This window comes from Bos taurus, chromosome 12 (assembly GCF_002263795.3).
Source record: "Bos taurus isolate L1 Dominette 01449 registration number 42190680 breed Hereford chromosome 12, ARS-UCD2.0, whole genome shotgun sequence".
Taxonomy (NCBI): Eukaryota; Metazoa; Chordata; class Mammalia; order Artiodactyla; family Bovidae; genus Bos; species Bos taurus.
Window position 1 is genome coordinate 29,059,018 of NC_037339.1, and position 17,740 is coordinate 29,076,757.

General features: G+C 43.7%; 1 protein-coding gene and 1 long non-coding RNA gene across 6 annotated transcripts in view; one reads left to right on the forward strand and one right to left on the reverse strand.

Moving 5' to 3' along the window:
* Positions 1–17,053, reverse strand: part of FRY (FRY microtubule binding protein) — a 328,350-nt gene extending 311,297 nt beyond the window's left edge. For all 5 annotated transcript variants that reach the window (XM_024999814.2, XM_024999812.2, XM_059892004.1 and 2 more), the window contains exons 1-2: positions 17,004–17,053; positions 16,752–16,921 (exon numbers count right to left, since the gene is read on the reverse strand). In XM_024999814.2, the coding sequence (XP_024855582.1) occupies positions 16,752–16,921; positions 17,004–17,050 (217 nt within the window). In that variant the 5' untranslated portion in view covers positions 17,051–17,053. The remainder of the gene's footprint in view (positions 1–16,751; positions 16,922–17,003) is intronic.
* LOC132346707 (uncharacterized) lies at positions 5,008–8,258 on the forward strand. Its single transcript, XR_009496623.1, has 4 exons — positions 5,008–5,116; positions 6,782–6,903; positions 7,831–7,896; positions 8,022–8,258. It is a non-coding gene; the product is annotated as an uncharacterized lncRNA (long non-coding RNA).
* Positions 17,054–17,740: the final 687 nt, after the last annotated feature.

Genomic DNA, 17,740 nt, shown 5'->3' on the forward strand with positions numbered 1-17,740 from the left:
GGATCCTGCTGTGATGTATGTCAGAGAGTGTTTTGCCTATGTTCTCCTCTAGGAGTTTTATAGTTTCTGGTCTTACGTTTAGATCTTTAATCCATTTTGAGTTTATTTTTGTGTATGGTGTTAGAAAGTGGTCTAGTTTCATTCTTTTACACGTGGTTGACCAGATTTCCCAGCACCACTTGTTAAAGAGATTGTCTTTAATCCATTGTATATTCTTGCCTCCTTTGTCAAAGATAAGGTGTCCATATGTGCGTGGATTTATCAGATGCTGTTTTTATCCCACTTTTCAAGGAATATTCTAGGGTGTATAGGATGGCCAAATTACTTATCCAGGTCCACACTCTGTTACTGGAAGAGAGGAAAATATGACACAGCTCTGGGTGGGGCACAGGATTTTCCTGAACATCCACTGAGGGCAGAAATCACAGGATAAATGTCTCAGGAACATTAGAGAAATAGAAAATTTAGCTCTTTTAATCAAAAAGCTAAAAACTGAGGTAGAAGGATGACAGAAATACGACAAAAGACTAAACTCATTAGGAAAGATGGTATTGATGTGTACATATTTCTTTACACAATAGAACTGACAGCTTTCTGAAAAGTGCACATTTCTGTAAAACAAATTTTTAAAAATACCTTACTGGGGACTTCCCTGGTGATCCAGTGGTTAAGACCCCGAGCTCCCAAAGTAGGGGGCCTGGGTTCAATCCCTGTCAGGGAACTAGATCCCACATTCCACAACTAAGAGTTGGCATGCACCAACGAAAGATCCCACCTGCCACAACTAAGACTCAGCACAGCCAAATAAATACATTTTTTAAAAAGTCTTTCTTAAAAAATGAAATGCATTCTGTAAGAGAATTTATTAATTTTTATTAACTGATAGTATGGATAATTTATACACTTTATAATAACCCTCTGATCAGTTTCTGGTTTGCATGATAATTAAATTAACTCTTAAAAGAGACATAGCTATCCTGTAAATGGAGGGAAACAAAGCTAATATCGAAAAATGTTGCCCAAATCAATGTGAACTTATCACAACCACTCTGGGTATTAAAAATAGAAAATAATGTGGCCTTCTGCTAAGCCACGATGGTCTTACTTCCTGATCCCTTAAACCTGTCTTCTGTTCTACCTCACTGGAAGATGGGAAGCAAAGTTCCCTGGTTCAACCCAGAGCAAGCTCTGTCCTCTATGTAACTTGGTTACATGGGTCACTGGGCTTGTTCAAGTGAACACAACATGTTTGACAAGATAAATCCTCTGAAGATGGGAAATACGACTCTTATCCGCTACTAATGAGTCTACCAAAGTTTTAATGGACAGAGCTTCTAAGCAGAGTGATTCTGGGCTTACACTATAAGACAGTCTAGCAATAAATAGGATGATGGAGAGACATCCCAGTGGGGGTCTTTCCAGGATTCAGTAGGTATGTTCAATATGTAAAGGAGGAAAACCCTGCTATCTGACTCCAACTGGCTCCTATAGAGGATGAACCTTATTAGACTATAGAGTTTCTCAAAGATGCTGAAGACTCCTCAGTTCAGTTCAGTTCAGTTCAGTCGTGTCTGACTCTTTGCGACCCCATGGACTGTAGCACGCCAGGCCTCCCTGTCCATTGCCAACTCCTGGAGTTTACTCAAACTTGTGTTCATTGAGTCGGTGATGCCATACAACCATCTCATCCTCTGTCGTCCCTTCTCCTCCTGCCTTCAATCTTTCCCAGCATCAGGGTCTTTTCTAATGAGTCAGTTCTTCGCATCAGGTGGCTGAAGTATTGAAGTATTTCAGCTTCAGCATCAGTCCTTCCAATGAACACCCAGGACTGGTCTCCTTTAGGATGGACTGGTTGGATCTCTTTGCAGTCCAAGGGACTCTTAAGAATCTTCTCCAACACCACAGTTCAAAAGCATCAATTCTTCGGTGCTCAGCTTTCTTTATAGTCCTACTCTCACATCCATACATGACTACCAGAAAAACCATAGATTTGAGAAGATTCCTCAATCAGAATCAAATCATGACTATTAAAAGTAAGTACTCTGAGTGCCCAGTTGCTAAGTCGTGTCCAGCTCTTTGAGACCCTATGGAATGTAACCCACCAGGCTCCTCTGTCCATGGAATCCTCCAGACAAGAATACTGGAGTGGGTTGCCATGCTTGCCTATAGGTCATCTTCCAGACCCCGGGATTGAACCTGTATCTCTTTCATCTCCTGCATCGGCAGGCGGGTTCCTTACTACTCAGCTACCTGGGAAGCTAAGTATTCCCCAGCCAACTCCAAACCGGATGAGCCAGCATCTAAATTTAATTTTAACAAAAATTGAGATGGTTCTTACGTACCCTTAAGATAACCATGGGCTTAAAGGAAGTAACCTCAGATGGCCCTTTGATTTCAATGAGCGCCTCAGTTGTTTCTGGATGTGCTGTGATAGGCCTGAAGAAGAGCTGGGGGGTAAGAGCTGGAAAGATCTGAACTGTTCTATATGACAGAGGGAGAAGAACATGAAATTCTGGAGACATGTGGTAGAAAGGAATTTGAAAGAACAGATGGGAGAAGAAAAGAAGAAGACACCAAGATGTCCGGAGGTTGAAGAATACTGGTAGAGTAGACACTATACGAGGGTTTCCCAGGTGGCACTAGTGGTAAAGACCCTGCCTGCCAATGCAGGAGATCATTCCATTCAGCGATTAGTAGCATACAGCCATGTGAGACGTTAAGATGACAACCGTAGAGTAAGCAAGGGCTTGTAAACACTCTGGCCCAGAGCAGAGACAGAACTCCAGTCAGCTGATTTATCTGTATTTTGTGAGCAACAACTACATTTTTTTTTTTGGCCACACTGCATGGCACGTGGGATCTTCGTTCTCCGACCAGGGATTGAGCCCCATTGGAAGCACAGAGTCTTAACCACTGGACCACCAGAGAAGTCTCAACAATCACATATTAATCAATTTTAATGTGTTCATCCCAAATGTCCACACTTTAAAGAAGCAGAACCCTCTACTATAGCCCCTGTCAGAGTGTGGTGGATTTTTGAGTAAATTTTTCAACTCCTACACATTGTGTTTTCCAACTTAAAGAAAGCAATGTGTAATGCTAGACTTCTGTCTGAATATCAGCATCTCATATATCAGTAATTTCTACCTCTGCTGCCCAAATACAACTGAGTTAGGTCTTAACATTGTTTTAAACCAATAATGTGCAGGCTGAGCTGGGGAACCTTTCCAGGAGTGACAATGAGGAGAAGCCAATGGACTCTTCCGGGCTTCCTCCATCACCCTCCCCATTGCTCCAATTTCCTACAAATCAATTCCCCGAGGCAGTGGTTGAGTAGAGACACACAATCCATTGTTGTTTGGGGGAACAACACTTCCTGTCTTCTACTCTTCCTGTCTCACTTTATTTATCTTGTGTTAGCTCATCATTATTTTCAATGTTTGGAAACTTGAAAAGAGCCATTTATAAAGAGAACCATTACTTATCAAATAAACAAGTATTACACTCTTGCTGCTACCCTCCCTCTGAACCGTCTCAGTGACATTTAAGGAGCTTCCCAGAGGGCTTCCCTGGTGGCTCAGGAGGTGAAGAATCCGCCTGCCAATGCAAGAGACCCGGTTTGATCCCTGGGTCAGGAAGAACCCCTGGAGAAGGGAATGGCTACCCACTCTAGCATTCTTGCCTGGAGAATCCACATGGACACAGGGGCTTGGTGGGCTACAGTCCATGGGGTTGCAGAGTCAGACACAACTGAAAGACTAACACATTCAGTCATTCTACTCCCCAGAGGCAAGCACCAAACCCAGTTTCATTTTTGCAAGTCATTTTGCCCTGTCCGTAGCAGTAAAAATTTTAAACTAAAAACCACCCCACAAATTCCCTGCTGTGATGGGAGGGGTGATTGTGGATGTAAGTATAACATTATTTTCTTTTTGCTTGATTTTTTTTTTTCCAAGATCCCTCTGCTGAGTATGTTGTATAAATTCCTTCTGGACTTCCTTATCCCCAGCCATGACCCCATTGATGGAGATTTTGCATTTTCAGTTCAGGTTGTTCATGAAGGATATAATTCCAGACCATTTCCTGCTTGCCGCCCTCCATGTTTATGTTTGTGGGAGTATTTGGCATAGAAATCAGAAGCTTATTTACTGCCAATAAAATGGCTTCTACCATTATAAATATTCATTAAGCATGGTTAAGCATATAGATTTTAGTCACCTGTCTTTTTACTAAAGGACTGAATAGTACGGGTATATTTGAAACAGCAGAACACTTTCTAATTTAGCATAAATTAAGACAAAGTACAAGGCTACAACACTGGGTTGTTTATAAAGTCTTCCAAAACTGCATTGCCTTTTATTTAAATAATTATGTAGCAATTTGTGGCATCTTTATTAAAAGTAATTACATTTTGGCAATATTTCTTTTGAGAAGTTGCTCAACTGTTATTTATGGATGTGATTCAATAACAAAAGGGAGTAAGTCATTCTAGTTTATTTCTGAATAATGCAGTTTCTGTGCAGCACTAAGTATCGTGCATGATATTCATCAACTTTTATTCACTAAATATTTCTGTATTCTATTATATTACTTGTACTGTTTGACAGTGTTTGTTCTTAAGGACTCAAATGTTTCTTACCCATCCCATTGATTTTGTTAATTAAGGCTGCTATAGCAAATTACTGGACTTCCCTGGTGGCTCAGATGGTAAAGCGTCTGTCTACAATGCAGGAGACCTGGGTTCAATTCCTGGGTCCGGAAGATCCCCTGGAGAAGGAAATGGCAAATTATTATAGACCAGGTGGCTTTGACAACAAACATTTACATCTCTGGTTCTGGAGGCTGGGAAGTCCCAGATCAAGGTGCTGGCTGGTTTGGTGTCTAGTGAGACCCCTCTTCCTGGCTTCTTGCTGTGTCCTCACAGAAAAAAAAGTGAGTGTTAGTCGTTCCGTCATTCCAAGTCTTTGTGACCCCATAGACTGTAGCCCTCCAGGCTCTTCTGTCCATGGAATTCTCCAGGCATGAATACTGGAGTGGGTAGCCATTCCCTTCTCCAGGGGATCTTCCCGCCCCAGAGATGGAAAGAGAAACAAATCGAAAAGATCACCTCTCCTCTGTATCTTTTCACAAGGGCACTAATTCCATTAATGAGGGCTCCATCCTCATGACCTAATTGCCACCAAAACTCCCAACTCCAAATGCCATTGCATTGGGGATTACTCAACATATGGATCCTGGGGCGACATAAACATTCAGCCCATAGCACATTGTTACAATTTTTTAAATGGACCAAGGGGTGGGAGGAAAAGTTCTAGTGTTTCACCCTCTGATGTGAGCAGGGGTTAGAACAAAGACCTAGATGAACAGTTTGTAAGATTATGAGTGGGAACCAGGAGGAAGTCTCTATATAATGGAACCCAAACCCAGGCACTGTTAGGAGAGAAAATGCAGGTTCTCTTCTTGCCCAAGAACATACTGATAGTTGAGGTGGGTGGTGGCTGGGTGTGAGAGGGAGGGGACCAGATGACAAGAGGCTGGGATTGGCGGCGGGCGGGGGGGGGGTTTCTGCTTCCTACATGTGAAACAGGAGAGAGTTTAAGAACGACTTTGATCTTTAGTATCTTTTCTACTTCTTTTAAGTCAAGAGTTCTCTACTAGGGGATGGGGACAAACGTCCCAAGTATGTGGGGAAAATTTTCACATTGCAGTTAGAAGCCCAGCCCCTGCCCACCAGAGTTCCTCAATCCAATCTCCAGGGCTGTGGATTCTGAAAAACCTCCTTCAATAATTTGCATTTGCAATATTGACTGAAAATGAATGCTCTATGTTGCTAAATTAATATTCCTTTAGTTGTACAAGCATTTGAAAATCTCAAAAGACAGGAAACCCTTCCTGAGCTGGACTCTGGGAAGGAACAGTGGAGTTATGACCCCTCTCCCAGTTAGCTATGTTCCAGAGGGTGCAGAAGAGGCCCAAATTACAATAGGTAAACAACCCCTCAGCAAAGCCCCCAGATGCGGAGGACAATTACGGTCCCCTGGCATTTTCCTGTAGGAGACACTCCACTGCCAATTAGGGCTTCTGTGATGACACGGTGTCAGTATTGCTATTAGCTGGTGCAACACAGAGGTTTAAATACTGGTGCCGGAGAAGCACGAACACCCAAATTAGTGCACCCTACTGTCCCGGTAAAAAATTAGATAGGGAACAAATTGCGGCATGTCAGTGTCTTAACCATCAACTAGGCCTTCACAGTGCTTTGCATCTAGTAGACATTCAACAAGATAGCTTAGATTTTTGTTGAATAGATGTTGTGTTTCTCATGGCATAGCTTCCTTTATCCTTGGGCACTGTTTTTAAAAAATAACTGTTTATTTATGTTTGGCTGTGCTGGGTCTTCACTGCTGTGCAGACGTATCTCTCGTTGCAGTGAGCAGGGACTACTCTCGAGTTGCGGTGCACGGGCTTCTCATTGCAGTGGCTTCTCTTAATGCAGAACACAGGCTCTAGGTGCATGGGCTTCAGCAGTTGTGGTGCATGGGCTCAGTAGTTGTGTAGTTCCCAGGCCCTAGAGAACAGGCTCAGAGGTTGAGGTGCACAGACTTAGTTGCTCCATGGCATATGGGATCTTCTCAGACCACAGATCAAACCCGTGTCTCCTGCACTGGCCAGGTGCATTCTTTACCACTGAGCTCCAGGGAAGTCCTTATCCTTGAGCTATTTTGATACTTAAAATAATGTTTCATTAAACTGAATCTTTCTGGCCCTTAATTGCTCCAAGACGCCATCCAGTATTGATTATCCATCAAGAGGATTCAGTCTTTCTTAAGTATCAGGGTGGGACAGAAGAACGTGATTTGATAGCTGAGGGAGTACCATAGAGAAACCTGATCTACTGACAAAGTACGCACCATCTTCCTGGTTCCTCCACCTTGGGGCTCTGAACTCCCAGGATGTTCAAAGATAGCTCTGATAATAAGTTGTTTGGCACACAAAAAAATTAACTCATGTCCCACTCAAGATGGGAGGTTTTAAACTTGTGACTGAAAAACAACCCGACCATTTTGTAATGAAAGTTTTTACATGCATGTCACCCAAACATGACTACGTGTTTAAGCTCATTTTGTAAACCCCTATTCCTAAGTCTACATTTTCCTAGACTTTAAAGAAAAGTGGGAGGTATTCTAGTTAAAATGTGAAGGTAAACATTCTTTACAGACTCCCAAAGTATTTGAAGTAATGGAATGTTGGGGTCTGGTCATTTATTTATTTAACTGGGTAACTGGATGACCATTCCCCCTGCTAAATATTTGTTAAAAGTACATTCCTCATGAAAACAGTAAAAAATATTTAAAATTATCACTGAAGTAGCTTGAGTAAATATGAAGTTGCTCAGTCATCTCCAACTCTGTGTGACCCTGTGCACTGTAGCCCTCAGGCTTCTCTGTCCGTGGGATTCTCCAGACAAGAAGGCTGGAGTGGGTTGCCATGCTCTCCTCCAGGGGATCTTCCTGACCCAGGGACTGAACCCAGGACTCCCTCATTGCAGGCAGATTCTCCACTGTCTGAACCACCAGGGATCTTAATATAAATTTATGTGGATGTAAGAATATATAATCTTTTCACAGTCTAGATATGACTACTAGAACTTAAATGTTAAGAATGGAAATAAGTTTGTGGGAGCGTTCAAATTTGTACAGCTATACATTTGCTATAGATCAGCAAATGGAAATGAACTGCTTTTAGAACAAGAGTGTTTAAGCCACCTCTTAATATATCGTAAGTCTTCAGAACCATATTATTTGTATTTATTTATCTTTTTATGACAAGGGGAAAAAGTCTGAAGTCAAGCTGTAAATCTAACACCTTCTGCTTATTCTGGGTCCCTGCATAAAGGTAAAACTTATTTCCCTTTGTTTATCATGCATGTTTATAGTATTAGCATTTTTGTTTTCCTTAAAAGTAACTGGAGCACCATATTAATTGTTTCATTAAAGGTTTTTGGCTTTGTCTCTTTTTAGAAAATAGAACAAAGCAAAACGAGAACAGAAATTTTGCCTTCCTGAAGAAACTTGTCCAAAAAATACATTTGATTAAGAAAAGAGGATTCCTTGGGTAAGAAGAGAGGATTCCTTGGGTTCTGCTGCACTAATATTTTTAAGTAAGAAATACTGTAAATATTTTATGTTTTTAACTTTTGATTTTGTATTGGTATATAGCCAATTAACAGACAACGTTGTGATAGCTTCAGGTGAACAGTGAAGGGACTCAGCCATACATACACATGTAGCCCTTCTCTCACGAACTCCCTTCCCATCCAGGCTGCCATATAACACTGAGCAGAGTTCCCTGTGCTATGCAGTAGGTTCTTGTCGCTTATCCACTTTAAATATAGGAGTGTGTATCTGTCCATCTCCCTAACTATCCCTTCCCCACATCCATCCCTCTGACAACCACAAGCTCTTTCTCGAGTGTCATACTGAATGAAGTCAGTCAGACAGAGAAGGAGAAATATTGTATGACATCCCTAATATGTGGAATTTAAAAAGAAATTATACAAATGAACTTACTTACAAAACAGAAACAGACTCACAGACTTGGAGAAATGCTATAAATATTTTAAATTAAAATGTCAATTTTTTTTTTTTTTGGCTGTGCCAAGTGGCTTGCAGGATCTAAGTTCCCCAAACAGGAAGTGAACTCCAGCAGTGAAAGCACCAAGTCCTAACACTCAACCTCCATTTCCCCAAAATGTCAAATTTTTGACATTCAAAAGTTTTGAAGTCTAAATACTCCTAATATTTAAAAAGATGAATTTCAAGTGGTTAATTCATTTATAATCATATAGATTAGCTATGTATTATATATAATTACAAACCAATTACCATCCTATTCCAACTTTTGGTTCAAAGGAAAGCCAGGGCTGAATTTCCAAAAGCAGCGCCTTAGACGAAACTAAGAAAAATTATTAAACATAACAAGACTGCAACTAAGTTTTGAAATCACCAACAGTGTTGTTACTTATACAGAACAGTTTTTTTTAGAGGCCTGTCATGACAACACTCTCAAGTTTGATAATTCATGTTGAGAAAATATATGGATATTTATATCATGACAAGAGTTTCTGTGTTATCCTCTTTTTCTTGGAAAATGAAATTAACAGGTCTTTAGTAGCATCATCTCCTTACACAGAATTTACATTCTGTGTAAGGAGAGGGCCTGGTTAGCACCTTAGGATAATTCTCCAACCATGAAGATTTGCAAAAGTGTTCCAATCACACCTACCCATGAAAAGTACAAATTATGAGAAACAAGACCTTTGATACTACTGAAGTATAAGCGAACACTGTAAATTCCAGCTGTGTATCATTTCATCATCATACATTATTTCATTTGAGTTTCATGTGACTCGGTGACACTGGATTTTCACCCTCATGTTACAGATGAAGAAATAAAAAAGTTTCCGAGAGGAAAAATAGAAAGAAGTCTCCAGTGTTTAATAGCCTGGAAGTTTACACTTAATTTCAGTTTCACAACTGTTTCATTTATTTATTTATCTATTTTTTCCAACAGAAAGCATCTGTTCAGCAACTAGGAAAATAAATAAATAAAAGGTTCTATGAGATCAAGTGACTCATTTGAGGTTACACATTTAGTAAGATGTGGGGTTAGAACTTGAACCCAGTTGTGAGGTACTTTGTGAAATCCTTCAGCTGGAACTCTTTCACGAGAGAAGCAGTTCAAACTCATGTCTTTGGGGCTTTCTGACCTTAGTCTGGAGCACAGCCACCTCTGGAAGCTGCTGCAGAAGGAAGTCACATGACCTGATGGGCAGGAAAGATGGACGGGGGTGGGGCCCTGGATTGGTGATGACACATTCATTCGCACCTGCCTCCACCCTGTCTGCCCATCTTACCACCTCCAGGGCACCTCCCACGTCAAAGCCCTGAGGAGGGTGTTGTGGGGACACCCAGGTATGGGAAACATGGGTCCTGATGTCACCAAGAGAAGCCACTGAACCCAGCTGCACAGGATCCCAGGAAGCCCAGTTTACAGCACATCTTTAAGGAGTCGCTATGGCGGCCTCTTGGTCCCTGGAAGGCCCTGCTGGACCGTCATCCAATCACTACTCAGCAGAGGCCTGAGTAACAGAATTCTGACAGCCAACACAGTACTGGGGGAGGCAGCTTAATTACAGTCCTTCCCCACGCCCAGGATAAGAGGCTCCCAGGAGGGCGCCCAGCCCAACTCTTCAGCCTCACTGTCTCCTTCTGGCCACCTTGGGGAGCCCAGAACCATCTAGCTGCCACTGTTCTTACTGCTTCCCTGTGTTTCCAATAAAATCCTACGTGCAGCAAGGGGAAATTTTACTTTGTTTTTAGTGTTTAGTTGATAAGTGGTGTCCTGACACTTTGCGACCCCATGGACTCCTGTCCACCAGGCTCCTCTGTCCATGGAATTTTCCAGGCAAGAATACTGGAGTGGGTTGCCGTTTCCTCCTCCAGGGGATCTTCCCAACCCAGGGATTGAACTGGAGTCTCCTGCATTTGACAGGCAGATTCTTTACCACTGAGACACCTGGGAAGCCAGAAATGTTCAAATTCTGTTTGATTATTAAAATGATATAAATGACCTTTGTTTTTAGGTTGTGGATTTTCTTTTTAAAAGAAAGCCTCTGGAATAGAACTGATTTAAAAACGAGAATGGAGGTTCGCTTATATCACTGGGATATCTGCTATGTGAGTCCTGCCTGGAAGGCCCTGCTCCTCGTGGCCCCAGCAGACTCCCCACACTTGTCCTCTAAGCAACAAGGAAGTATGCGGAACGGCCTGTTTCCTCCAGGCAGATGGCTCCTTGCTTCTCAAACAGATGACTGCAAAATCCGTAGGATATTTTAAGACTGAGCAGATGAGATGCATCAACTTGTCTGCTTAGGAGAGCTGAGTGAACAGCCTCTGACACCTGGGACCTGAGCCCCACTCTGTTCCATGTGCAGGAAGGGATGCTCACTTCAATCTGAAATGCCCATGGGTGTGGTATGTGTTAGGACCACTTCTCTCTCCTCCTTTGCTTTCTTAGATCACTGAGCTGAGCCCCCTGCTCTGAAGCTGCTGGAATTCTTTCAGGAGGATGAGGAAGTCAGGCTGCCTGCCTGCTAGGGACCTACCTACAATTTTGTTTGGGGGGGTGGGGTGCTGCACCAGGTCTTAGTTGAGGCATGTGGTATCTAGTTCCCTGACCTGGGAATGAACCCAGGCCCCTGCATTGGGAACCCAGAGTCTTAGCCCATTGGACCACCAGGGAAGTCCTGAGACCTACGTACATTCTTAATGCCTGGCCTGGCAGAACTGAGATGGTGGAACTTCAAATGAGCAACTCAAACTAGTTCTACTGTTGAGGTTTCTTCAAGGGAAAGATAAATGGTTAATTTTTGATGATTTTGTAAAAATCATATGAATATGATGTTTATATGTACTGGTTTTGGGTACGATTCATTGCTGTGAGTATGGTGTCCCCTCATTCCTTGACTCAAGAGGTATTTGCCAGATTATCCGGTATGCAAGGCATCCTGCTAGGAAAATTCGTTCCCATCAGTCACATAAGAAACTGTCTTCTTTTTTGCTGTCTTCCCAAGGGCTAGAATAGATCCTGGGATACAGAGGATCCTAACACATTTTAATGAATGAATTACACACTGAGACAGGGGTACCTGCACTCCCCCTCACCGGGAGCTCCTACAGTGACGAACATCATTAATAAAGACCTTGCCCTTTGACAGTCTCTACTGCCAACTAGTTCTTTTCTAGAGCTAGAATGAGATGGGCTCCACAGGAAGGACACTGCCTCACAGTAAATTAGTTAACTCACCACTAATTGAAGTTAATTAGTTAACTTCACTGAACACTGACCACCTATGGTGCCCAACTCCTCCGATACAACTGGGCTGCTCGAAGACATATATGTCCCTGTTTTCAAAGAGTTTCTGTACAAAACTTAACAGTTTCCACCAAGCAATAAAGTACTGAACCCTTTCACAACCTAAGACAACTGAACACAACCCCAGGAAGAAAGGGAAGGACTCTACATGCAGTAATGAGGCCAAGGAGGTGGTCAGCACAGAGGAGAATGCAAGAGAGGCCAGAAGACTGGACGATTAAGAAGACAGAAGTCGCAAATCAGGCCTTGAAGCCCAGGTGGAGAAGGGAAGAAAGAGCAGAACGGGAATACAGGCGTGTGTGTGGTGTGTGTGTGTGTGTGTGTGTGTGCAGTGTGTGTGGTGTGTGTGTGGTATATATGTGTGTCTATGGTGTGGTGTGGTGTGTGGTGTGGTGTGTGTGTGGTATATATGTGTGTCTGTGGTGTGGTGTGTGGTGTGGTGTGTGTGGTGTATGTGTGTGCAGTGTGTGTGTGGTGTGTGTGTGTGTGGTGTGTGGTATGTGTGCGGTGTATGTGTGTGGTATGTGGTGTGTATGTGTGTGGTGTGTGTGTGTGGTATGTGGTGTGTATGTGTGTGGTGTGTGTGGTATGTGGTGTGTGTGATGTATGTGTGTGCAGTGTGTGTGTGTGGTGTGTGTGTGTGTGTATGTGGTGTGTGTGGTATGTGGTGTGTGTGTGCAGTGTGTGTGGTGTGTGCGGTGTGTGTGGTGTGGTATGTGTGTGTGGTGTGTGTATGTGTGTGGTGTGTGTGTGGTGTGTGGTGTATGTGTGTGTGGTGTGTGTGTGTGTGGTGTGTGGTGTGTGTGGGTGTGTGGTGTGTGTGCAGTGTGTGTGTGTGCAGTGTGTGTGTGTTGTGTGTATGTGTGGTGTGTGTGGTGTGTGTGTATGTGTGTGCAGTGTGTGCGGTGTGTGTGGTGTGGTGTGTGTGTGTGGTGTGTGTGGTGTTTGTATGTGTGTGGTGTGTGTGTGGTGTATGTGTGTGTGTGGTGTATGTGTGTGTGTGGTGTGTGGTGTATGTGTGTGTGGTGTGTGTGTGTGTGGTGTGTGTATGTGTGTGGTGTGTGTGTATGGTGTGTGTGTGTGGTGTGTGTGTGTGTCGTGTGTGGTGTATGTGTGTGTGTGGTGTGTGTGTCTATGGTGTGTGTGTGTGTGTGCGGTGTGGTGTGTGTTTGTGTGTGTATATTGGGAGTGAGAGAGGATGGGAGGGTGAAAGAGGCATACAGAGCGCACAGGCACACCAGGAGCTCACTCTGTCCACCACAATTTGAGTCAACTGAATAAATATTTACTGAGTTCATGCTGTGTGCCAAGCATTGTGACAGGTACAAGGGACACAATGGTTAACAGGACTGATATGGTCCCTGATATGGTCCCTGGCTCCCGGGCTAGCGGAAGATATAGACAAGTAAACGGATAATTACAATACAATACAATAAGTGTTATGATAGGGAAAAGTCCAGGTGTCATGAGAAGGAACGGAGAAGGGACCCAACCCAGATGGGAGGGTCAGGAAAATTTCCTGGACGTTTCCTAAGAAGGTGGTCAAGCTGACACCTGAAGCTAAGGTAGGAATTAGTCAGGTGTAACTGGGCATGTAGGTGATACAGCACTTAACCCAGAAGAGCAGGTGTGATGGGCCACGGGGATCTGAAGTGGGCTGGGTTTGCAGGACAGCAAGAGGAGGAATGCTAAGAGATGGGCCAAGGACAGAAGCACTGGTTGGGTAAGCAGTCTCGTGTACTTTGCATTAAGAAGTCTGGACTTTATCCTAAGAGCGAAGGGAGTCACTGAAGAATTTAAGGGAATGAAACAAACACATTTTCATTTTGGGTAGATAACCATCTGACATGTGGGATGGTCCTTAGAGGAGAAATGGGCAATAAGAACAGAATAACATGTAGCTTGCTTCTTCATGGTCCAACCTAGCCCAGTGTAAGAACTAAATGAGTATTTCATGAGTGAATGAATGAACTGATCAACACAGCAGTCAATCGCTTGGCTCAGGATTGAGAACAGGGGACTTGAGATAGAGGATAATGCTACCTGGGAGTCTGTAAGGGTCAGAGTGAATACACATCAGAACACTGACACGTCTTCAATCTTGAATCTCATCAGACAAATGATAACAACAATGATCATTTTGAGTTGGTGCTTAAATTCCCCTGATGCTTGGTCCCACATTATATCTGCTCTTTACGTGTCACTACATATCATATAGGGGCTTCCCTGGTGGCTCAGCTGGTAAAGAATCTGCCTGCAATGCACGAGACACTGGTTCTATTCCTGGGTTGGGAAGATCCCCTGGAGAAGGGATAGACTACCCACACCAGTATTCTTGGGCTTCCCTCACGGCTCAGATGGTAAAGAATCTGCCTGCAATGTAGGAGACCTGGGTTTGATTCCTGGGTTGGGAAGATCCCCTGGAGGAGGGCATGGCAACCCACTCCTGTATTCCTGCCTGGAGAATCCCTGTGGACAGAGGAGCCTGGTGAGCTACAGTCCATGGGGGTCGCAAAGAGTCAGACATGACTGAGCACAACAACACACTTGATGTACACTTCTCTTTCAGCTGACCTTCAGGAGCTGCAGTGGGTTTTTCAGGCCAGGGTATTTCTAAGTCATCTATCGTAAAAAGAAGTTAGTGCAACCTGCATGACAGTGAAGTTGTGGTTTATTTGAAATTGAATGTAGACAAAAAAGAAGTAGCCAGCATTGTTCAAACTTCAGGCAGGTAACTCTCCACCTTGTCACCTGGATACCGTGGCACACAGGGAGGCTGTTAAGAGTTCATCCCCTCTTGCTGTCCCCAAGGTGGGGAATGGCAGCAGAACTAGGCAGAAGAAAAAGAATGTCACTGAAGGCCACAGGGGTCGGTGAGGTGGCTCGGAAACCACGAACAGCCCTTTAGGGACACAGTCTACTCTAAAACCCAGGTCCCCTAAGTTCAGCGCCTCTTCCACAACTCCACCCTGTCCAGTTAATTAGGACAGTCCAAGATCTTAGAAAGGAATGACTTGTGTGAGGTTAGAGTTAGAGGTCTTCTCATAATTCTGTGATTGTAGCTGACAGCCTGGAGCGAGATAACCTTCTAGAAAGAGAAGGCAAAACGGAAATGGGGGCTGGAGAGGGCGAGATGTTCCGGATCTGGCTGTCTGGAAGTGTGGGGGAGGGGTAGTAGAGAAAAGCCTGGTGAATCATGACACACGTGGATCCAATGTTGTTGTTGTTTAGTCGCTCAGTCGCGTCCCACTCTTTTTTGACCCCATGGACTCTAGCCTGCCAGGCTCCTCTGTCCATGGGAGTTCCCAGGCAAGAATACTGGAGTGGGTTGCCATTGCCTCCTCCAGGGGATCTTCCTAAACCAGGGATCGAACCTGTGTCTCCTGCACTGGCAGGCGGATTCTTTAGCACTGAGCCACCAGGGAAGCCCATATGGATTCCCGTACATTAAACCAAAAACAAGGAGAAGAAAGAGCGGAAGGTGAAGAACAGGCCTGGGAGCAGGTTTCTGAAGAAGGGCTAGGGAACCAGCTCTACAGAAAGCATTTCGTGTCACACAGGCTCAGGAGAGTGAGGCAGGTCTGGGCTCCTCATTACTTTAAGATCAAAGAGAACAGGCAGAAAGTTACTGTGTTTTTAGATACTTCAGACACTCAAACGCTCCTCCTCACAGCCTTGTTTCCATCATCCCCTTCCTTCTCCTGCCAATGCACCTACACACGTACACCTCTGGCCCACTGCAACCCCGGGCTTTGCTTTTTCCTGCAGAGTATTTCCACACCAAGGTAGCATCACTGACCCAGGAACTTCATGAACACAAGAACTTCCTTATGAACTGAAATTTTCAGCTTGTGGCCTTGGTGGCTCACATTTCTAAATCATCACCTAGCTATTCAATATTTCCTAAAATAGTACAAAGACTCTGAGGGGGAGTCTGTTTCATTTTTATGACGAACGAAAGCTTGAATGAATTCTCGTTTATTTTCTATCATCACAGAATTAGATTTCAGCAGCTGGGTCTAATCTATCAATCTAACCGATCAATCACAACAAAAGGCCATTTTCAGTTTCTCCAGAAAATTCCAATGCAAACAGTACTGAAATAAGTTGACTAAATAATTCATCCTCTCCAGGGATCACGCACCAGTGAAACCTCAGCGAGAGTTCACTGTCGCAGGCACCTTATACAATCTACACACCTGTAATACCAGGCTTGGCCACCTAAGCCCACCACCAGAGTCTCTTTATCGAGATTGAAATCTGGGAGTCTTCTGAGCTCCAGTACACTCCACCATCTACACTGTTTAATCGAGCCCTTTACTACAAATGGTTTTAGGCTCTAATGCAAGACAGGAATTTGAAGCATGCATTTGAGTATTTAACGGCGTTAATTTCTGGTGCACACAAACATCAGCTTCACTCAACAATCCAATAATCTTGCAAAATAAAGAAAATATGTCAGAAAATGAAATGCAGCATGGAATTCTCCAGGACTGCAAGCAAAGCAGGTCCCAGATTCCGCAGCCCAACAGAATAGCCGCCTATTTACAGATACTTAAAGTCAAAGAGTCACCTATTTACAGACCCTTAAAGATATGAAAATAAATCAAGAAAAGAAAAAGGATGAGAGTGCTTTCAGGTGAAAGAATTGTTCTAATTTTTTTTTTTTTTTTTTACAATTAAACATGTTTACTGCCTCAAGTTCTCAAACATGTCCCAAGTTAATCTGAAATGTAACACATCTGATCGTTAGAAATGAAATACAATCCTTGTTGTTGTTTTAACTGGCAGGCATCAATTGAAACAAATCCTACCTGGAAATATGGATGGTCTCTTTTTTGGGCGCCTCAGGTGAATGGGTTCCAAGTTTCTAAAGTTTCTTTGAAGTCTTGCTTTAATATCATTTCCTATGAGTAATTCAGGTGGCAGGCTGCTCCGTCTTGATTTATAATCATTTTGTGATGAATTTAGTTTGTTCTTCGTCCTGGAATATAAATTGCTGTCATCAACCGCCATGGTAGGAAATACATTTGATTTTCCTGGCAAAAAATTCTGAAAAGCCTAACCCGGGCGCAGCCGCCTCTGTCTCCACCCCAGACTCAGGAGTTCTCATGCTTTGCCCCGCACTTGTTTGGGAAGCTTAGCAAGTTGATAGGCGTGGACTTGAACAGGTGTAGAATTACTAAGCAGTCCCTCCTATCCACAGTAAAGAGCACAGGGGAGGAGAGATCTAAAAAATCATTAGGTGCAGGAGGCTGAGGAATGCCAACAGCTGTGGCACACGGGTAATAAAAGGGGCCAGATGAGTGCTGAGCGTGATCTCTGTTTTATTGGTGCGACGCCATAAAGCAACCACAACTTACTCTTTCAGAATGAATACCTATGCAAATCACAAGCCTAATTATTATTGTTTTCTGAAACTCTTGGAGATTTTTTTTTTATAGAAGTTTTTGGGAAACTCTGGGAAACAGTTTTACATTCCCTCCTACCTTTTTGTTTCACACGACACAGGCAGAGCAAACGTCTGTCTTTACGACATTCCTTATCTGGCGGGCAGTGGACTGGAAGTGGGCTGGACGGAGATGACAGATGGCTGGGATGAGCAGGAAGGACCCCGGGGTGGGCCTGCATGAGCAGCAGTGCCGCTGGGAACCCAGTGCAGCCCCCCACCCTTGCCTCCCCTCCTGCGCTCTACCTGGAAGATGGCTTCTGGGAAAGGTCAGCTGTCTGACAAGGTGAAGTCAGAGGTCTAACCAGTGAGCTGTGACCTACCACAGATGGCACTCTCCACTCAGCCAGTGGA